The sequence below is a fragment of the Culicoides brevitarsis genome, chromosome 2 (assembly GCF_036172545.1).
Source record: "Culicoides brevitarsis isolate CSIRO-B50_1 chromosome 2, AGI_CSIRO_Cbre_v1, whole genome shotgun sequence".
Classification (NCBI taxonomy): Eukaryota; Metazoa; Arthropoda; class Insecta; order Diptera; family Ceratopogonidae; genus Culicoides; species Culicoides brevitarsis.
The window spans coordinates 18,211,631-18,235,184 of NC_087086.1; the positions used below are offsets into that span (position 1 = coordinate 18,211,631).

At 26.9% G+C, this 23,554-nt stretch overlaps 1 protein-coding gene across 3 annotated transcripts; it reads right to left on the minus strand.

Moving 5' to 3' along the window:
• Positions 1-1,066: 1,066 nt before the first annotated feature.
• On the minus strand, positions 1,067-18,804 carry LOC134831497 (uncharacterized). Of its 3 annotated transcripts, none has more exons than XM_063845234.1 (4): positions 18,729-18,804; positions 2,470-2,792; positions 1,432-1,968; positions 1,067-1,372 (listed from the first exon to the last, which is right to left on the minus strand). In XM_063845234.1, the coding sequence occupies exons 1-4, from the start codon at positions 18,736-18,738 to the stop codon at positions 1,295-1,297; spliced, it is 948 nt and encodes a 315-aa protein (XP_063701304.1). In that variant the 5' UTR covers positions 18,739-18,804; the 3' UTR covers positions 1,067-1,294. The 3 variants fall into 3 exon arrangements, with proteins under 3 accessions (XP_063701304.1, XP_063701303.1, XP_063701302.1); XM_063845233.1 differs by lacking the exon at positions 18,729-18,804 and adding an exon at positions 15,594-15,714 and having other exon boundaries at positions 1,068-1,372; XM_063845232.1 differs by lacking the exon at positions 18,729-18,804 and adding an exon at positions 7,218-7,388 and having other exon boundaries at positions 1,068-1,372.
• Positions 18,805-23,554: the final 4,750 nt, after the last annotated feature.

Genomic DNA, 23,554 nt, shown 5'->3' on the forward strand with positions numbered 1-23,554 from the left:
ATCATCATGTTTTTTTTTTCTTAAAACTTTCATAACTAACATATGTTTTAATTATAAATTTTAATCATTATTATTATGAATTAATCAATAAAACAAACAAAAAATGTTTTTATAATAATAACTAAGTTTCGTCAACGAACGTTTCGACGTTTTGAAAGACCAAGAAAATGTACTTAAAGGCTAGGAAAGACTCTTAAATTCTACTCATCATCATTTTTTGTGACTTGACACCTTTTTTTATTCACTTACAAAAAAAAAGTTATTCGTTTTTCATTAAAATTATAATTAAAAATTTCAGTTCTCTGTTAATTAATTAATTTTTTTTTGCAAGCTTATAACATATATTTTGAAACATTTCGCTTTTTTATTAAATTTAATTAATTTTAATAATATTCAATTAAAGTAGAATCACAAAATCGCTTTGCCGGTGTATTAGTATCGAGTGAAAATGATGCAAAAAATGTGATTGATAACAATTTTTTTTCTATAATATTGCAACTGAAGTTTATATATTTATTATTTGCACATTTTTGTAATAATAATTATTATTAATTTTAAAAATTATAGGAATTTCTGGCAATTTGTTGAAGGATGGCGTGGCTTAAATTTTTAAAAATTAATCAAAAAAATGCTTCTTGAATGAAAATGACTGACTTGACATTTATTTTGCGATTTATTTGTACAAAGCCACTACTTGTTATTTTTTAATTCATTTCTATATCGTCCAATTTTTAGTATTTTTTTTAAATTATATAAAACCGAAACAAAAGTGAATTCTAATAAATGTTGACTGAGAGATGAAATTTATTAAAATTCAATTTTTGTTCGTCAATGATTAAAATTTTGTATTGTTTGTCACCAATTTTTAATTTTTTTTTTATTAGTATTTATTATCTTTTGATCAATAAAATTTATTTTGTGCTGATTTTAAATCATGTTAATATTTTTTTTTTCGTTATCAATATTATTATCATATCATTTTTTCATTATTTTTACTTTTTTTAATATTTAATAATATGTAATAATAGTAGAGTGTAATAAAAACATTCTAGCAATATTTTAACATGTCTATTGTTGTTGTTGTTTTTTTTATGAAATAATATAGTTTATTTTAATTTCCTTAAGTTTTATTCAGTATCTAAATGTTTGTTGTTTGTAAGCAATAGAAAAATGTTTTCTTTTGTTGTTGTTGTTGTCCCTTAAATGATAAAAGTTTTGTGTCTGTGTGTGTTTGTGTATTGTTAAAAAATTGTAACTGTAGAGAAATTTTATGTTTGTAAGTCAGCAGTATTCATCACCAACAAAAAACTGAGAATTCACTGCCTGAATGCTCGTTGCTGTGACGCCAAGATGCGATAGAACGGGCTTTTAGCTGCAAAAAAAAATTAATTTAGTAAAAGTTTAACAAATTTTTTGCAATAAAAAACGCACCTGTTGCATTTTATCAAAGTCCAAGCAAGGTCTGTAGGGTCGTTGTAGCCTTTGATTTTGATTTCTTGTGTGATGATGTCGGGAGGCGCGCGTCGTTGACGATGAGTTAGATGATGAGATGCCATTCAACGACCTCGTTGGTGAAACCGCACAATGAAACATTTTTGCAGGCGGACTAATTGACCTACTACTGCATTCATGACGATCTTTTTTAATTAATTGTTGTTGTTGTTGTTGTTGTACTATAACAGAATCACTAGACGCTTGTAATGTTGGACTATCACATTGTTTGCTACTTGAAATATTAGAGGATGTTGTTGTTGGTTGCTGCGAATTTTGGATGTTGATGGGCGTGGAAATTCTTATGTTCTCGATGCCACGTTCCGCGAGTACGAGCGGCGTGGTAGGACGTAAAATGTGCCCGCGATACGGTTTCAGGGCCTCCAGCGGCGGCGATGTACGAAAATTCACGGGCGCCAACAGGTGATGATGCTGATGATTATTAAGATTTTGTTGTTTTTCGAGTAAGTGTCGCACCTGAAAAAAATAAAAAAAAAATTAATTAGATAAAATTTACAAATAAAATTTAGTTTAAATTAAGTAAAAAATTAAATTAAATTTAAAAATTAGGATTAAAAAAAATAGAATTAACTTCAAATTTTAAACAAAAAAAAAATGTTTTAAATTAAATAAAATAAATTTGAACTTTTAATAAAAAAATAAATTATAAAACTATTTAAATTAAATTGAATTAAAAAAATAATAAAATTTAAAATTAAATTTTAATTTTTTAAATTTTAATTTAAAAAAAAAATTATAAAAATTTAATTTAATTTAAAAAAAAAATAAAATTAAATTTTAATTAAACAAAAATTAAAATTTAATTAAATAAAAAAAATTGAAATTTTAATTAAACCAAAATTAATTCAAATTAAATAAAATTTATTCAAAATAATTAATTTTTTTAAATTTAATTATTTTAATTTTATTTAATTTTAAATCAACTAAAAAATAAATAAATAAAAATTTAATTCTCACCTCATCATCTGAATTATGTGCGAGAGATCGTTTTCTTTTTTCCAGCAACGTTGAACTGCAACACCGCTTCGGCGAAATTTCCGCCACTGGCGGCACACTACAACTATTATTTGTCACATCGCCACTACTTCCATTCGGATACAAATCTGACAATACTTTGCTAGGTGATGGTCCATTAATTACTTCTAATTCCTCCTCAGAGCTGTGTGCCTGGTCGTACATGCCAAGCGGTGGTCCAAGAAAAATCGGCGAATCCGACGAACAGAGTGTCACGCTGTCAGACGGCGATGTGCTCGTGTCTTGGCGCGATGAGGAATTCATACCTGCAACGAAAAAAAAAAAATAAAATAATGAAAAAATTAAACAAACAAATTTTTTAACACTTTATCCATAAATTAAAAGCTAATAATCAAATCAAAGTGTTCTTAAAATAACAATTTTTTCTTTAATTTTATTTTACAGTTCGCAAATAAACAAACCATTAAGAAAATTATTATCATTAGTAAGAGATTTCATTCCGATCTCGTAGTAAAAAAAATTTCTGTTCTGTTCAGCGGCTCAAAATTTTGTAGTAAAAACATGTTTTGGCAAGTGTTCTATATATTTATCTACGCTACAAATGTACAAATAGCGTAAAACCGTATGTGTGAGTAAACAAAATTTATTATATAAATATTTTTTTATTATTTTCTTGAACACAAAAATTCTTTCGTTTCAGCAGCGAAGCATTTAACGCCCGAAATACGCTTTTGTCTTACAACTTCTCATACAAAAAAATCACAATTCCATTAAAATATTTTCGTGAGTTGTGAATTAATACAAAAATATCGAATGATATTTGAAAATACCACGAAAATAAATAATATAAAAAGTGTTGATTTGTTTACGTTCAAGCAAATATTTGTTCGGTACTTGAGAGATTACTGTTGGAATTTTGAAGCAAACCCGAAAAAATGCAACGAAAAAGAAAGTGAAAAAAAAATTATCGCAACGTTTCAAGGTCGCCTTAAACTTGAAATTTTTACAATAATGTTCGGTTGGTCAGAACAACAAAGAGAACACACAAAAAAAAAACCAGAAATACTAGAATAATTACTTTTTTTTATGTGTGCGAACATATTATTAACAGAAAGTAAGACAGTAGAAGTAAAGGCACGAAACTGGTTTCGAACCAACCATTTTTACACATTACGATAATTTTTTCGCAAGAAAAAAAAACATCTGATTGCCAATAAATGCTTGCGATGTACACAGAGAAGAGACGACGCGACGTCATAATTTGTGTATTTTATCTCGATTTACGCTCATTATCGTTCATGAGTTATTTTTAAACTTATTATCAGCTGGGATTATTGCTAGCCGGTTTGCTTTTCAAGGAAATCTTCCCGGTTTACGTTCGTTATTTGCCCAGAAATTATTTTTGGATTTATTTATTGTTATTTAGAGACGTCGTCTTGACAAAATGATATTAGAGAGGTTCATTATCAGTTGTTTGTTTGCTTGCCCGGAATATATTTTATTGCTCCACAGACGGAACAGCTGATATTTTCCAAGTGTACAATAAATGACATTTCTTATCGCGCGTTATATATTAAAATTCATTGCATCTGATACTTTTTTTTTCTTTGCTGTTCTGATTATTTTATTTGTAAATTTTTATAGACACAACCCATAAATAAGCTCTTGTTTACTACAATTTGAGGCCTATTTTCGTGCCGGGTGCTTTGATTGCCTGCATTTGAACGATAAGTAACTTTAACACTGATAAGATAAGACATCATGGATCATGCCAGAACCTCTAAGAGAATTCCATGGGACACACCCTTTTTACACAGAATGACAAAAAAAACATCAAGAAATTGTTTTTGACGATTTTTAATTGTTTACTACAAAAAAAAATTATAAATATAAATCTTTCTTGATGCGAGCGAGGAAGAGATTACGATTATCAAGGTTCGTAAACATTTTAATAATAATAATAATAAATGGAAGAAAATCAGAGTAAAATAACAATTAAATAAATGAGCATGTTGACACGATTACTTGCATCATCCAAAGTAAATGTGTGAATTGGGAGAGGTGTGGAAGCGAAAACATCAAGAAAATAAATAATAATGATGAGAAACAATTTTCCATTTTCACAAGCATTCCTGTTATTGATTAGATTTTGTGCATCTATTGTGCAGTTTTTGTATGCATTTTGTGGCATAGGAAGCGGAATTTGAGACTCACAGTGGGAAATTTTGAATAATTTATGACAAAAATGATTTGAAGCAATTTTCGGTCATTCACAGGAGATGTAAATTGCTTTAAATTATTATCTGTAGGTTAAATGATTGAAAAAATTGAACAAAAAATTGTTATTGTTGAAAATGAAAGGTAACAAAAAGTCACCTGCATTCAGGAATTCAGCAGATGTTAATGTTTAAAATTGAAAATTTAATTTTTTTTTAAATTTATTTTAAGTAAAATTCAACTTTTTAATCCATTTAAATTTAAATATAAATTATTAAGTATAATTAAAATAAAAACATGATGCAAAAAACCGATTTAAAATTACATTTTGTTCAATAAAGTAACAGTTTTTAAAAATATAATTTTTTTTAATTATTATAATAATTTAATAATTAATTTAAATTTTTTATATTGAATCTGGCAATTAAATCAGAAATGATAATTAATATTAAAATAATTAAAATATTCTTGATGAAAAAAAATTTATTATTATCTTTTAAATTTTTTAATGATGTATAATTATGATAAAAATAAAATTTAACTTATGACTCGTGATAAGAAATATTTTTAAAATTATTATAATATTTAAATAAATATATTTTAATATTTATTTTTTAATATTTAGTTTTCTAAATTGATATTTGATCAATTTCATATTTTGATAATTACTTTTCAAAAAAATAAAATAATAAAAAAACCTGATCAAAAATTATTTTCAATCAATAATTAAGATTCACATTTTTATGATTTTTAATTTTCTCAACTTATTTAATTTATTAAAAATGATAAAAATATTTAAATATTTATAATAATTATTAATTATTTTTTCTGATAATTTTTTATATTTTATCTTAATGAATCATTAAAAATAACGAAAAACAATTATTATTGTTTTTATTCGAATTTAATAAATTTTAAAATTATTATTTAATAATAATTTTAATTTTTTTATAAATTTTTTTTTAATTTTTTATCATTTTATTCTAATATTTTTTTTATTTTCGTTAAAAAAAAAGAAAAATTACGTTTAACCTTCAAAATCAACAATTTATGTCACAAATTCTCATCAACACTCAAATTTTTGCATTAATCTTCTTACAATTTCACACCACCGTGCAAGTCCCGTCAAATCTCGTCCATCACATATGCAAGCAATTCCAATACATGATGTACTCAAAACTGCATTCGACACGTAACTTATCCTTGAAACTATCTATTTCTAAGCAAAAGTTCAATCAACCTCTCACAATTTATTATATTATATACAACACCGTGCTATACACAACCACGAACACACATGCCGCATGTCATATCACCGCATTCACCTAGCTTAGCTGGCTTTGTACGACGCTGCACATTACAAACCAAGCTAGTTTGTGTTTTATTAGATTGTGATTGTGTAACAAAATTCTCGACGACCGATTCTATGCATGAACAAAAAAATACACAAATTGCATTAAATGCACTCTCTTTCTCTGTGCTGTGCCGTGACATGCAAAGACTCGCACATATTACAACAATGTAAATCTTGTTTATTTATTGACTCACGCTCTGCTCATGATTTTCTGCCTCATATTATCATCATGATTTTTTTTTTGTGTTTTTTTTAAATAAATAGTTTGTGGTTTTTTTTCGTACGGTACCGAGTATGAGACATTAAATTAATTTTTTTACTGTTTTATGCTATTATTACTTTTATTTGAACATGTAAATGAGTGTTAAGTGGATGCATGCGAGTGATGATGATGCGACACGAAAGGGGGATTGTCACAAATTGATCGCACCGTGGGGCTTATTTTAATTCTAAACCACCTCCTACACAAATTCTACTGAAAAATTACTCGTATTATGCAAATTGCACAAAAAAAATCGAAAAAATAAATATTCGACATAGTCTAAATAATAAAGTCACTCACTCGCACTAATCGTATAAATATATGTTTATATATCGGTTAACGCTTCACATTGTGTGCGAACACAAAAAAAAATAAATAACTTGCCCATGACCGTCAAAACTTGCTTCTTTATTAGCATCGTCTCTGCTCGTACTTGTACTATGTGTTTTTTTTTTCATTTTATTATTATATAAAGAGCAAAATTAAATTGAATGTCTGTATTTATTTTATTTATTTCATGTTTTATATACTACTTTTTTTCGGCGAACAAAATTTTTTCGTGTTCTACATGAAAAAAAAAAAATTACTACACAGACTTTGTGGAGTTTTTTTTTGCATTAAATTCGCGTCGCTCTCTGACATAATGCGATACACAAGCAAGAGAGAGAGGAGAATGCAAGATTACTTAATTTTTTTGTCATGTCGCGTCCTGTCTTGACATGTACAGAAATGTCAAACAAAAAATTTTATTTAAATAAAATAATTAAAAGTGAATCATCTTCACAAAAAAAAAATAAATAAATAAAAAATCACGAAAAAATTGACCGGTAGCCAAAATATGTTGAAAATTTCATTGCCAATATTTTACTAAAATTTTTTAAAAAAATTGTCACTTACACTTTTCTATCATTTTTTTGTTATTTAATTTTCACTTGAGGAAAAAAAAATTCCTTAATTTTTATTTTTTTGAACTTTTAAAAATTTTAAACAATTTAAATCACTTGTAGAACAAAAAAATTTTTTTTTTTTCTGTAAAGAAAGATTCAGATTCTGATTAAGATCCGAACTCTTCCGCTTTCAATCGACTACTAACCCATTTTTTACAATTCATTCAGAAAATATACAATTTTCAGAGTGTTTGTTCATGTACAGTCGTAGTCGTCGGTGTCGTTGTCGCGTACGAACATACATTCACATATGTTCCGTTCTTGCCATCCATCCATCCATGCTTGGCTGTCAGTATATTCGCCGGTGTAATTAATAAAAATTTAAAATTATACTTTGCGTTGTTCTTTCTCGTCGTGCCGTGTGACTGATGTGCCTCCATTGAGGTAGAAAACGAAAAAAAAAATCGTTTTTATTGTTTTACGTACTTGATCAAAGAGACAAAGTCAAGTTTCTCTGATATTTTAGAGTTAATTAACGTTTATCTTGTTTGAGGAACTAGCTCGTGTGCAAAAACGATGCAACAATGTTCCATAAGTGGGCAAGAAGATGATAAAAAAAATTAAAATTTCACTAAAAAAATTACTAAAATTATTTTTTAAAGAATTTTTTGGTAAAAAAATAACTTTTTTGAAAATTTTCTTTAAAAAATGAGAAAAAATGTTCATCCTAACCTTGGGTAAGGGCAAAATTATCATAAAAACACAATATTTAATACAAACTATAGATACTTATTAAGTGCATTGCAGAAAAAACGATGCACAAGCTCGTGCCGGCCCACGTACCGTACGTGATTAGACGACGAACGAATGCATACATTTGCATTTTTCTTTTTTTAATAGAATTGAATAAACATTTTAGAAAAACACATTTCAAGGTTTCAAGTGAATGACCGGCAAATGCATGGCCTTGTGTGAGGTTTCCGGACCATCCTTTTTCTATTTTTTTTGTAATTTTTCTTTAAATTGTTTGTTTTTCCTCTTTTAATTGTTTTTTTAAATGAATTTCAGATATTTTTTAAAAATTTTTAATTTTTAATAAAAAACTAGTCGCCTCCATTATTCTACATTCACGCGATAACGGCGTCACTTTTATCTTTTTACAACGTTGGAAATACGTGATTTTGTGTCAATATTCTCGGAAATGCACGTAAACGCGATTTTAGGTCTTATCAAAATTCTAGCGCTTTCTTATCAAATGCATCATCAATTAGAAAGACGTCAGAGAGGTGCGACACTCTCTTAGCGACTTCACGAACTTTCTAAGCACTTTGCCATAAATTTTAATGATAAGACGGTTTTCCCTTGAACTTCACACATTTACACGTCCCTACCATACACAGGAAATTGCATTACGTAAAAAAAATATTTTATTGCAGTTTTCTGGCCTTGAAAATCTAATCATACAATGTAAAGTTCATTAGCTTTCGGTGAACGACGACGACGACTGCATGCCGCTTCGATGATGATGATTATTAATATTAGTTTTGTGTCTATTAGTTTAGGTTACATTGTAAACTTGCAGTTTATTATTCTGTTTATTTGTTTTTTCTTTGAACATAGAGTGTTGTTGTTGATATTACGTGATCTTGCCATAAAATCCTGCAAATTGTGTCGCACGTCATGCCAGATGGAAATATTTTTCGAGAATTTTGTTGTTTTTCTAGTTAGGCTGTTCTAAAAAATATAATTTTGTTCAAAAATTTTAAAGGGGCAAAAAATGTTTTGTATTAAAAAAATTCAGTTAAAAGTGACTTAAATAATTTTTTTTTAAATTTGATTAAATTTTTAAAAAATGATAATTTTTGCTTTATTTATTGAAAAAAAAATCAAAACTAAATTAAAAATTATTTAAAAAATTAAATAATTCTTAATTATAAAAATAAATATAATAAAATTAATTTTAAAATTTATAAATTGATTATTAGATATTAATTAATGAATTGATAAAAAAAAAATATTTAAATTTTTTATTTTTTTAATTTTTTTTTTAGTTTATTTAATTTTTATTTTAAGTGAAACAAAAATCTATTTTTTAGAAACAATTAAATTAAATTTAAATAAATAATTAAAATATATTTTAATTAAAAAAAAAAACAAATTTTTAAAGAGGAAAAAATTTATGAAAATATTCTTTAAAAAATTTCGAAAAAAAGTACTGAAAATACTTTAAAACTCGAATTTATAAGAATTCGTACGAAGTTCGAATTGTTTTATGATTCACCTATAAACGAGTCATCATAAGTGAAAAATATTCCAAAAACGGTCAAAATATTTACTTTTGAAGCTATTTTTGGACCACACCTGAACAACTATCAAACGTAAAAAGGAGAAAAAAATGAACGAGAATTTTGCGTAAAATATTGATACAATTGTTCAAAAACAGAAACGTGTAGTTCTTTTTTCAATACGATACGTCAAACAAATTTTTTAATAAATATGGCAGGAGTTTCAGGTGTAACAACCTTGCAAAACAGACTTGAATTTTTTCATTCGCGCGTGTAGCTTTCAAGATCAAACGCACAGGAGTTTTTTCATCTTCTTCTTCTCGAGACACGAAACAAGGTCCTTTGAAAGACATCCTCGTTCAATCACTGTCAATGCCTCCTTCATGCCTGCTGTGTAACTAATAATAATCATCAGCGTCGTGATACAAAAAGAGAAAAAGACGAAAATAACGTTCGTTCGTTCATTCGTTATGAATTTGTATAAAACCTCTTTTTCTTATGAAATTGTGATATAAAGTACTCCCCTATGATACGTTGATGATGATGGTGGTGTGGTTGATGTTGTTGATGGGTGTTATCAACCTGCCTTATTACTATTTCATTTTTGCTTATTTTACAACCGAGTGATTACATTCAATTACGAGAAAACATGAAAAATGTGGTTAACGAGTGTCGTATTTGCTGAAAATCTTACAAGAAAATCCCTTGAAATCACTTAAAATTGTTTTTTTAGTGTCGTTCAGAGAAATTATTTTAGTATCAATTTAGTTAGTTCACTTTCAGAGCAAAAATTGAAAACTTTAAAAAAATGCAATGACACATATTTTTTTAAATATTCCATTAATTTGAATTATTTAAAAAAAATTAATTTAAAATTTTTAGATTATTAAAAAAAATAATAGGTATAAAAAATATTTATTATTTATTTTTAAAAATAATATTATATTTATTAATTGTTTATTTTAATTAATTTATTTATTAAATTTATTTTATAAAATTTTTATTTAATGTAATTTAATATATTTTATTAAATTTTTAATTTAATTTAACTAAAACAATTAATATAATTTTAATAATTTATTCAAAATAAATATTTTAATAATTATTAATCATATAAATATTTTTTATTTTATTTTGGAACAAATTAATTTTAAAATATATTTCATTTTAATAAATAAATAATTAATTATTTAAATTTATTTAATTAATTAATTATTAAATTAAAAATTAAATTATTTTATTTATTTATTTTAAATGCGAGCTGAAAGTCTTTTGAATTTAAGCCAAAAATAAAAATAAAATAAAAGTTTCTTCATTTAAACATTATTACTCTTATTTCAAGCCATCAAAATAAATTTCCTTTCATTCCTAACCCCATTTGAGTGCATTCAAGTCATTTACCTATGCACCTCTTACGACAAAAGGCAAAAATTTCAAAATGCTCCATTATTGTGTTGATGTTGGTTTGAGGTAATAATCATGAAAAAAACTGCCTGTCTTTAAATTTTTTTTTCAAGCAAAAACGAGGAGAAACTGATAAAAAATTTATACTATTTTATGATTTAGTTTCGAGGCTTATCATGCAATCGTGTCGCGCGCGCATGCTGCTACTCGATAAGGATAAAATGATTCGAAAATCGGTGAAAATCCTTTGAAAAAAAAATAGTAAAATTAAATGGAACAAGAAAAGATTCTAATGAACAGTCTTGCAAAAGCTCATGTTAGCAATAAATAAGACGATTTCCCCGAGCCCCGTTCGTCATTGTGAAAGTTATTCCGTACACATTGGCGTAATTGATGGTTAAATGAACTCATAAAAGAACGTCGTTTGTACATTTTATTTATTCATCATGTATGCCATGCACCTTGTTCTCCACTTTTTTTTATGGGAATGTGATTAGAGAGTCATTTTTTCTAAAAAAAAAAAAAAAATTACCATGTAAAATGCATGTTCGTAGAGAAAAAATAAAGCTACTACCGTTCTCATTGTAAAATCATGTCATAATGAAAGGTTCTTTGCTTCACGAGAAACTTGCAATTTATTAATAAATATTGTAATGCCCTTTAATGTGCTTTGCTTGACATGCCGTATCGTACAGCGCACAACAAAAAAATGTAAGGTAAGGGCAATTACCATTACAGATTATACAACAATGTAATCACGACACTAATTTTTAATATGTACAAAGAGCACCGTTTGCTTTGGCTTCGACTTTTGTGTTGTGTACGACAGGAAAAATGCAATTTTTCACAAAGTAACGAGCGCCTTAATGAATGTCGATTTATCCTGCGAACTCTCCTTTCGACATGAAACAAAGGAAAAAACGGCATTTAATTCGTTATTTCTGCATCAAATATTCACATGATCGTAATGCACATTTTCCGCTGTTAAATAACGATTAACTTGAAACGAAACGATGCCAGTTAATCATCAAAGGATAAATTGCTGAGAAATTTTCTAATGAAAAATTACCGTCGTCGTCGTCGTTTTCGATGGGTACCAGGTGCTTTTAGCGCGCAAGACTTCCTTCCGAACACAAAAAAAAAGAATTTTGTCAAGTCTAGACTCCAAAACAACGAAAATTCGCAGACGCCATTAACGGAGATGACAATCAAGTTTGCCTTTTTTAGACTTATTTCTGGATTATTGTGTTTTCTCGTTTATCATATGACTGTCAAAATAATTAATGAACAAAGGAATTTGCCAGTTAAGTATTTTATTAATCAAGACTTTTATGGAAATTGTTTGTAGTATTTTTTTTTGCTGAAAACATGGAGTTATTAATTTAAGAAAAAAAAATACAAACAAAAAGAAGATTCACCTGATCGTGGGATGTTTATTACGAAATTTTTAGTTTAAATTGCGTTTAATTTTAAATATTTATATTCGAGAAAGAATTTTTTTAGTAAATAAAAAAAAATTAATGAAATTTTTTTTTAATTTTAAAGCAAATTTATTATTTGACTATTTTATTGTTAAAAAAAAAACATTTAAAAAATTTATTATTCGAAAAAAAAATAAATTCAACAGTTTTTTAAGTTGCTTTGAAAAATAATCGTTGAAAAATTTTAATTTAAAAATTTAAATCGTTTTAGTTAAAAGCATTTCAAGTACTGTTATGAGTTTCAAATTTGCATGAAAAATCAAAGAAAAAAATTTTGCATAATTTAATACAAAAGTCCTTTAAAAAAGGTATAAAGCTTTGAAGCTTTAAAGCTTGTATTTATATTTTTTGCGTAAAATCACTTTTTTAATGAAAAATTAAATAATTAAAAATATAAAAAAAATTGAAAAATAAATAAAAATAATATAATAAAATATTTAATTAAAAATTTAAATAATATCAACAGATAATGAGATAATTTTAATTAATTTTTTATTGTATTTTATTTATTTTATTTTAATTAATTTAATTTTTTTATTTTTTTTAATTTAAATATTTAGTTAATTATTTTTTTAAAAAAGAAAAATATATTTTTTTTCGATTTAAAAAAAAACAAATTTTTATTTCCTTTATTTCTCTTATTTTAAAATTTTTAGATTTTTGTTTATGAAATTTATTTTAATTTAACTTTTTTAAAAAAAAAAAATAAATCTATCAATTTAAACTAAAAAAAATCCATTAAATGTCGAACAAGATAAAAAGTCGCCAATAATATTTTTATTCCAGCTAATCCAGTTTCTAAAGCTCTCTTCACTCACAACTCCTTATCTTGTTTTGGTTTTACACACCAGATACGCGTGATTTATTTTTACACATATATCTAATAATAAAAATAATAATAATAATCCAAACAATAAAAAAAAGATACAACTTGTCCGATTAAACAAGCCAAAGATTCTTATCAGGACAGCGACGCGATAAGTTGATAAGCGAGATCTAGAAAATTTATCTCTTCTACTATCGCTCGTTCGTTCGATAAAAGCACTAAAAACCTCCATTAGTCGTCTCATTTCGGACAATTTAAGCGCCATTCTTATGCCGCTCTTGAAAAAGACAAAAAGTAATAACATGACATACATCTCGCATTAACATAACTTCTCGCATGGCATTTGCCGTAAGTTGTATGCACGAGGAACGGAGAGCGAGCGAGAGACAATGAATGACGATTACAACAACCATTTTTGGATAATTGCCAGAAACAGTTTGAAGTAGTTTCGAGTAAAGTGGATACGAATCCTCTTTAACTTATTGTTTGTCTCACATTTCTTGCGTGGCGTGTATGGGAAATGCTCTCAGACACATTTGCACAAGTGGATAGATTATTTTATACATTTTAGAGGCATATGTACGAGGAAAACGAACGAAATGCGAAAAGCATTTAAAATAATGATCTGGTTCATTTATTTATTCAAAACCCCAATTTAAATTACTTTTCAGTGAAGTATAATGGAAGAATTTGTCGTAATGAAATGGATACTGCTCGTTTTCTTTAAATATGCGAAGGGAAAACATTTTTATTTGCCATTACTTGTAATTACATGACATTGAAGGCAATTTCGGTTTCTTGGCATTTTTCTGATATTTTTTTTGTAAAAGGGTGGAATTTACATTTAATTTTAGTTATTGTCGTCTTTTTGTGTGATAAACCGACTGTGAATGCTCTAATTTCTTATCAAACCGCATTTTTTTATTGAAATTTGACTGAAATGAAACCAGCGAGCGGTTAATGATTAAAAATTTAGATTTTCGACCTGATTTATAATTTTTATTTTAATTTTTCAAGCAAGTTTTAAAAAGTTCTTAAGTTAAAATTCTCTTTTTTCATTCAACTTAAACTTTAAAAAGGTCAAATATAAAAAAAAAACTAAATTAACGAGAAATATATTTATTTATTTTCGAAAAAAAAAAATTTTTTTTTATAAAATGGTTTAAAATTAAAATATTACTTAATTACTGAATTATTTTTTTTTCAATTTTTTTTTTAATTTTAATTTTTTTTAAATTTTTGCTAAAGCTTAAATTTATTTTTTTTATAAATTTTCTTATTTCCTCTATCGATTTTAATTTAAAAAAAAATATTTTTTTTATAATTTATTCTTTTTAATTCATTTATATTTATTTTATATATTTTTTATTATTTTTAATATTCTAATAACATTTTTTGCTTCTTTTATTTTGCTTTCTATTTTATTTTATTAAATTTTTTTATATTTATTTTATTTTTTTAATAATAAAAATTAAGAGAAATCTTGAAATAAAAAAAAATAAATTCTCATTTTTTTAGAGAATAAATAAATGAAAATTATTTTACAATTTTATCAATTTTTTTTGTGAAATAAATTTGTTAAAAAAATGTCTTAAATTACAAAATAATTGATTTTCAGAAAAATAAGAAAAAATATAAAATTTTCCTTTGCATCATTAAAGAGATAAATCAAAGAACTTCCTGCATATCAATGGAATTTTTCCATTTATTTATCATTTATTGTTCAAGGAAATAAATAAATATCTTTAGATATTTTCATATAAAAAAAAACTATTTTATGAGGTTGCAAAAATTTTTTTATAAATTTCCCTTTTTCAAATCATTTTCTTTGACTTCAAACTATTTCCTGTCTTTTGTCATGCAAAAATCTCGAAAAAAAATTCACTTTCTGCAAAAAAGACAAAATTGGTCACCAAACATCGAAAAAATTCTTATCTCACAATCGCCTTCCATTGACCAAATTCACTCCAAATACATAATAAATCGTGTATTCGCATCACAATCACACACGTAAAACGTACAAAATTCAGAGGCACCGAGCAATATGTTCTGTATTGCACCATCATCATCATCAATATCACGAACGCGAGCAACACACCGAGACATGGCAGTCATTTACTAACACAAACACAGACATTCTCAGTAAATATTTTGTAATCGATTCATTCTTTTTGCTATACGGAGGAGCACCTACACTCGGGCACACTTAACAAAGCGAGCGACGTATTTATGCACAACGACACAGGTATATTTTAATAGAATTATTTTTATTTTTATTATTACTACTATATAGTATATAGTAAAAAAAAATCACATTCTGAGCTGCTTTTTTTTTAATAAATCTCACTTTTGGCGATTTTTTTTGGATTTTAGGAGGAATTTGGACTTACCGGATATTTTGAAGTGAAAAAGAGTGAAAGGCCGGCGGAGGAACTTGGAGCCTGTCCTGAGAGAAATTCACTTTTGATTGTATTTCACGAGCCTCTAAAACGCTACTACAGACAACTATCGATACTGTGTCTGGTACTTGACTAAATCAAATATTTCCTGCTGTTCTCGCATTCTATTATATTCCTTTTTCACACAAACACACGCACACACATGCGTCGAGCAGCACCAATACCATCAACGTGTTCATCGTCTGTCTGTCCATCGATGAAGAATTTTTTTTTTCATTTATTTTTTACGTTACTGTGTCGTTTATGCGGCACAAATACACGCAAATCGGGAAAAAATACTATCGTTTTCGCGTGTATTGGTGAGTCGTAGTATTTTTTACGCCCGTATGTGACATGCGCCAGCATCGATAGCGCGCCGTAAAATAAATGTGAATGAACCTAACTACAATCAAATGTATATCATAGTAAAGGTATCATAAACAAAAATTATACGCAAGCGCATTCATCACGATTTTACAACTTTTACAAATTTTCATTCTTATTTCGTGGTGCGACGGTGTGTGTGTGTGTGCGTATGTACGAGACACGACGCGTCTGAGTATTGGTGCTGGTCGTGTCTAAATATTTTTGCAACAGGAAAATAGATTTTTAATCTCCATAAATATGTATGAGAATATACTCTCTTTCGTTACTCGACACACGCAAAGTGAAGAAGGAAGATCGACTCGACGATGGAGCACCAAATTCTCCAAACAAAGGCGCATGTCAGAAAATTTTACGTTGCGTCGTCGTTGTCGTATATTTATGCGAGAAATGAAAAAAACACAGATAAAGTAATAGTAGTGATTATTATGGAAAGTGTGAAGTAATGCATTCAACTATCTACGACTCGTACACAAAAATATTGATGATATTTTTTCCAAGGACTTTTCCTCCACTTTTGGATTCCTTTGATTTGAAGAAGCTACGTGAATGAACAATTGACGACATTAGTTGGACGAAAATTCATGCCAAGAAATTCTCATGCAGAGTGATTGTATTTTTAGTATGGGGCAATGCATTAAAATGCAGCGGAATGCATTTCTTTTGAAAAAAAAACAACGTAAAGATGCATGTATTGGTGTAAGATTGTTGCGATTCACGTCGATTTTGGTGTACAACAAAAGGCGTCTTCATTCATAAAGTTAAGAAGATGCGGTTTAGGAATTGTTTCGCTGGTCGTATCTGCTTTGGTATTAATTACGATCAGTGAGTTTTGATTGAATTTCATAAAATTTTTGAGTTTTCATGTGTTTTTTTGGGTTTCGAGTGATTTCCAGAGTGTTTGTAAATTTAACAGCTGTCAAGTAATTTTTGAAATTTAAAAAAATTAAGTTAAAATTTGGATTGCATTTTTTTAAACCCAAAAAAATTTTTTTTTTTAAATTTATATTTTTTTTAAATTAAAAAAAAATATTTTTTTCGTTTTATTTTTTGAATCATTTTTGAAATCTTTTGATTTGGAATATAAAATTTATTTTATGATTTTTTTTGGGCCGTTCGATATAATTTTAAAAATAATTTTACATTTCAATAAGAAATTTTGACCAATTTTGAATAGCCCTCTGCGTTGACCTCTCAAAAATTCGCTTTTTTTAAACCAAAAAAAAAATTATATGGAGTATTTATGAATAAATTTTTCGCCAATAAAGAACATTATATATTAAAAATTAATAAATAATTAGTTATAAATCTTTAACCCGAACTAAAAATTATGTTAATGAAAATTTCAAAATATAAAATTTAAAATAATTAAAAAATATTTTTTAGATTGAAAAATACTTTTATTTAGACAAAAATCTATTTTTATAAAAAATTATATTATAAATTTGTATATTTATTATTTTTTTTTTAATTTTTGTTAGACGGAAATGTAATTTTCTTACATTCTATTACTGAGTTCTAAACTAGATTTTAATATTTTGTTCTGATTTTTTTAAATTTTTTATTTCATTTAAATTATTTTTGAATTTTTATTGAATTTGCTTCACTTTTTACTTGATTTTATTTATTTATTTTTTAATTTGTTTATTTGTTTTATTTATTTATTAATTTTTTTTTTTTGATACCATTATATTGAACACAATCTTTTCATTTAAAAAAATTATCCGTTGAAAATTTAAATGAGTGTTCATCCGTTGATATAAATTCTGGATAAACAAAACTTTTAACAATTTTTAAACTTAAAATTTTTAATCATTTATGCTTATGTAAATGTATGAATGTAAAAAAAAGTTTAAAAATGATAAATTTAAAAAAAAAATTAATTTGACTATCATCTAATAAATCATCAAAATTTAGAAAATATTTATGTATTAAATATTAAATATTTTTATGACATCTTATAAGAAACTTGAACAAATTTAGACATTTAAAATCCAAAATCCCTTTAAACGCGTTAAAAATGTGCTAAAAATGTTAATTCGTTAATTTAAAAAATAAAGATATCTAATTTTAAGTAAGTTTTTTAAATTTCATCGAATTTTTATTATTTACTCAGACTTTGAATGCTTCAAAAATCGCCTTTTTAATAAATTACTTGCTGGAACCACAAATCCCCGCATCAAAGTAAAATTCTGCCATAAATCACTTCAAGGCGACAATTTTTCATTATAGTCAAGGCAACTTTACTTAACGATTCCTCCCTTATCTGATCTTTCGCTACAGACCTTCAAATTCCTCACTACTTTTTTTTATAGTTATTTATAATTTCATTCGAATTGTGTCTCATCATTTCGTCCGGTATTTCAACAATAAAATTTTACGTTACTATTAATAGTGGACTAAAATACCACGACGAGCGACGTCTTTCTCATTGTTTTCACTCACTTGCAAATAAATTCCTTCAATTCATACAACAAATCAAATTCCGAGTAAGATTCAGTCTGCAACACAATAACAATGGAAAACTTTTTTTTTTGTTCACATCACACGAACGACAATCGCTCACTGAAACCGAGAGATTCTTTTTTTTCTGCATTTCACGCTCGACGTTGTTACGCTTGAGAGCGCGCTAAGAATTTTAATGGACAACTTCTTTCAACGAAAAAAATTTTTTTTTTTAAGAAAGTGACTAAATTTACTTACTGAGATCCATTTCGTGCTCCTCAATCTGTTCGGGATCATCGACGTCTATGTCGCCGTCGGATTCTGTCCCGGAATCGTGACCATCGATCTAAAAATAGAAAAAAAGGAAACGATTTTTATTAATTTTAATCTCATTTGTGTGAAAAAAAATTAAAATTATGAAAATTTGAAATTTTTTGCTAATCTGAAGTGAAAAGAGATTATCATTAACAAATTCTTTGTTCAAAATGGGATTATCTTTCTTGGGAAAAAACTCAAAATCAGCAAAAATTGGATAAAATTTCGCCGATTTTCATTTTCTTTTGATGCGACATCGCGAATAATCATGTTTGACACATCTCTTCCTGATCGAAGATCCCCCCGAAAAAAAAAATCAAGAAAAGTAATTCAAGTAGAAAATAAATTTGCGAATGTCTTGCTGTGTGTGTTTGTGGGCGTTTTTGAATAACTTATCATTATTATATTTTTCAAGGGCATTTTGGCAATCCAATTATGTTACCGTCGTCGTCGTCGTCGTTGCTCGGTGTAGAATTTCTTGTGAGGTGCTGCTGAATTTTCCGCAGTTGCTTGTGTGTGTTTTTGTGTGAGGATGGGAGAATGTATGTTTGTTAAGTAATTTGACACTGACTAAAAATGGAATGTTATGAGATTATTTTCAACTTGAATTTTTTTTCGGATTTTTTTCACAAGATTTTTTTTTTTAACCTTTGAAAAAAAAAATGACAAAAATCAATCATGGCAAAGAAAAAAAAAATCGAGGACAATTTTCTTCTTCTTTTAGCCACGCAACCTCTCTAACAACGTATGTTGTAGTAAAATGCCGTAATAAAAGCTTTTATAGGGAAAAATGAACGGAACAAAAATAGTTTCACTGATGATGAAGGGAAAAAAAGTTATGAATGGTTTTGTTGCGCACAGTCGCAGAAGAGTTCACGTAATTTCTTCTAGTTTTTTTTTTTTAAATATTTTACTTTTTTTTTACACGTAATGCAAATATGTCGAAAAAACAAAATTTTAAATCAATTAAATTTTTCACACATTTTTCAATTTAAATCTTTAAATAAGAATAAATTGTCTTTCCAAGTCAATAAATTTCTCGGTTTGTATGACCCGGAGAACATTACTACACCTAGTTATAGTAAAGCAATTGAAAAAAACTTGAAGAAAAATCTTAACCTTGAACTTTTTTTCGTTCAAAATTCACTTAAGGCTCTCAGAGCTTTTAGAAAAAATTTTGAAAATAATAAAAAAAAACTTACCTTCCATGAAAAATTAAAACTGAGAACCATTTTAAGTTTTTTTTTTTAATTTTTTCAAGTAGCAACAACAGCTCTAATTCTGTAAAAATGTCCCAAAAACCTTCAAGACTCTTGTTTCTCACTAAAAATTTGGTATTTTTACGTTTTTTCTGCCGTAACTTTCGGTATTGATTTGTTCACTCTCTTCCCATCTACGACAAAAAAATTTTCTTCTTCACTTTTTTGCCCTTTTCTGACGATGATGACGGTAATGACGACGAGAACGAAGACACAAAGTACAAAAACGTCATTAAAACACACTTAAAATCTGCTTAAAAACACGGTCGGCATTTTTTCGGTCTTTGTAGGAACTGTCGTTTTTCTAAAATTTCTTTTTTTTTCACCAATTTTTTTCACAGAATTTAATATTTTTGCGTCCTGAGAGCTGTTGTTGCTTCTGCCGATGCTTCTGTAATACTATCTACTATTAACGTTTACTACGACTCCAACACTAACACCATCAAGCGCAAAGAAAAAGCCCGTATACGAACACACAGACGGCGAAAGAAACTGATTGTAGTAATTTTTTTACTCCTCGTGCTTCGTGTGTTCAAAGCTCCTTGTGACGCGACACCCGAAACACACCGAAAGAGAGCTGTTACTTCATTGTTGTACCAAACAGGCATTCATAGATCGAACGTTTGCTTGTGTTTGTATGAAAAAAAATTTTTTTTTTCGCTCGAAATACAATAAAACACACGACAAAACGTGAACGAGCCAAAAGACGGCAACAAACTAACATCAGGCTTTGGTAACCGACATTTCTCAGCAGCGGCAGCAACGAGGTACGTGACGAACGTAGTAAATTCCGTATGGTAGTAAAAATTTCTGTACAACGAAGAAATTGCATGGAAAAAAGGAATAAGAAACAAAAACGCGAGAGTCGACTACGACGACGAGTCCTCACGATGTCTCCATTGACATTGAACGTGTATGCGAAATTTTTCTCTAATTTTAATGCAAGCCGTACGTGTCTGTCTTATCTGTTTGACTTTTTTTACGATATTTCTCTCCACAAGCAGCAAGGAGTTTCTGTTGGCGTACGGAATTTTAAAAAATTCAAGAGAATCAATTTTCGTTCTCTTTTCTGTTGGTGTGTGTGTACCTCCAATGACAGGAAGATGATACAAAGTTTCAAGAGAAAATACGAGTCGTCTTCTTGTTATTAGCGTAAAAATGGCACGTTCCCGATGTTGACGTAGGAAATTGTTGTAGTAGTAGAAGTTGTAGGAAGATCGGGAGCGTAGTAGTAAAAAAATTCGTGTGTAGTAGGAAGTTTTTGTGGAAAACCGGCTTTTATAGATTTTGAACGGATGATGAATTGAAAATAGGAAATAAGAGAGATTTTCATTATTTAAAAAAAATTGTTGAAAAAAAAAATAAAATTTACGAATATTTTGATTTTTTGTACCTTTTTTTAATATATTTTTGATATTTAAAAAAAAAACAAATTTTAAAAAATAAATTAAATAGTTAATTCCAATCATTAATTAAGTTTAATTAAATTTTTTAAATTGATCAAAATTAAATAATTTAAAAAAAATCTAATAAAAAATTCAATATTCTTAATAATTTTTTATATTGAAATTTGACTACTTGTATTAGTTTTTTAATTTTTAAAATATAATTATTTATTTTTTTTATAAACAATTGAATTATTTATTTTTAATTTTTTAAATTTATAATATAATAATTATATTTATTTATTAATAATTCTTTAAAAAAAATAAAAATAATTTTTTAAATTAATTTTAGTATTAAAAACTTCATTAAATTTTAAAAGTCAGAAAGCTCAAAATGAATATTTGACTGATAAAAAATTATTTAAATATTAAATTAACCTATTAAAATTAAAAATCCGATTAAGTCTAAAAATTAATCGATGAAAAAAAAATAATTCTCTTTCATTAAATATTCTTTTTATCGTAAAAAATAATTATTTTCATGAATGAATTAATTACAGAATTAAATAGGATAGAATTTTAATTTTAACATTACTAAATTAACAACACGAAATAAATTCCTAGACTAAATTTTATTGAATGTTCAGTATTTAATTAAACAGAGTACCTTTTGTTGTGGCTTCGATTCTATTTCAATCAATATTTTGGTTAAATTAGTCATGCCAAATTAATTTCAGGTAAATTTAGTTGGTCAATCCAGCATTCATGACAACTTTTTCTCTGAATTGAAAATTAAAAAAATTCTGTCTTTTTAAAAAAATATTAAATAAAAATAAAAAAATGATTTAAATAAATTAAATAATTTAATTAAAATAAAAACATAAATATAATAATTTTTATTTGTAATTCAATATTTTTTTTTCAAAATAACTTTACTCTTAAATAAAATAGTTTTAATTCCCAATAATTTATTTTTTTTAAATTACCTATTTTCACATTTTTTTTTAATTTTCACCAAAAACCTTTGAAATCATAAAAATTCATTCAAACACGTCATCACCCATATTTTCATGTACCTTCACGTAACCTACAACTTTCAAATCACACAAAATAAAAATAAAAACTCTACTATTGCATACCCAAACACACAAACGTCAAAAAAATGTGCATCGTGAGTAACAAAAATCGCTTCTCTCTCCTCAAAATCCTTGCATTTTTCTCCTGTACAACGCTCTGTGCCGCGTAAATGGATAAGTCCTCGTAATGGGTTCGTAGTAATCAGTTTCACATAAAATTTGTACATACAATGGATGTGAAAAGCGAAAAAAAAATTGTAGTGTACATATAAAAATAATGATAATGTTAACCTTTAACGCGTGCGCACATTTGTAAATGCACGTGAAATGCAATTTTGTGCAAGCAAGGTACGAGTGACGTCTGATTGAAGATTTTTTTTGTGAGTTTTACTAAAAATGGAATGATTAAAATTAAATAATTTTTACTCGAAATGAGGAAATTCGACCAAAATTCAATTGATTTTGGAAAAATTCGTTAAAATTTGGGTTTTTTGTTGTAAAGTACCATGCGTTTCCATTTTTTTCCAACATTATCGACGAGTTTGTAGGAAAAAAATCACTCATTCATAAATTTTTCTCAGAAAAAGTTAATTATGGAAATGGGATTTTTCATTGAAAATTACTCACCTCATCTTTTTTGATGCCACTCGAGTGACTCTCTGAAGTCGATGCAGCATTAATTGATTGTGTTCGAAGTTTGTGCGTTAAATACTTGAGCATATTTACCGTTTTTTAATATTATTTAATAATTACAAATTTTTTTTTTTACTTATAATTATGATGCACTATAGACTAAATTTCACTTAATCTAGGAGTTTATGGTCTTAAAACTTGAACAAACATAAGAAATGTAACAACGTTTTAACTTCGTACGTCGAATTTATGTCACAAGAAGAAACTTTTTTTTTTTAAATCTGGAAATTAAATGCATTTTTTGGTTTGTTTTTCTCGCGTACACACACACGCAGTACGGCACGCAGGTAAATGACAGGATGGATTCTGTGTACGACAAAGTGTATTTTGCTGGCAGTTTGGCAGGAGGAGGAATG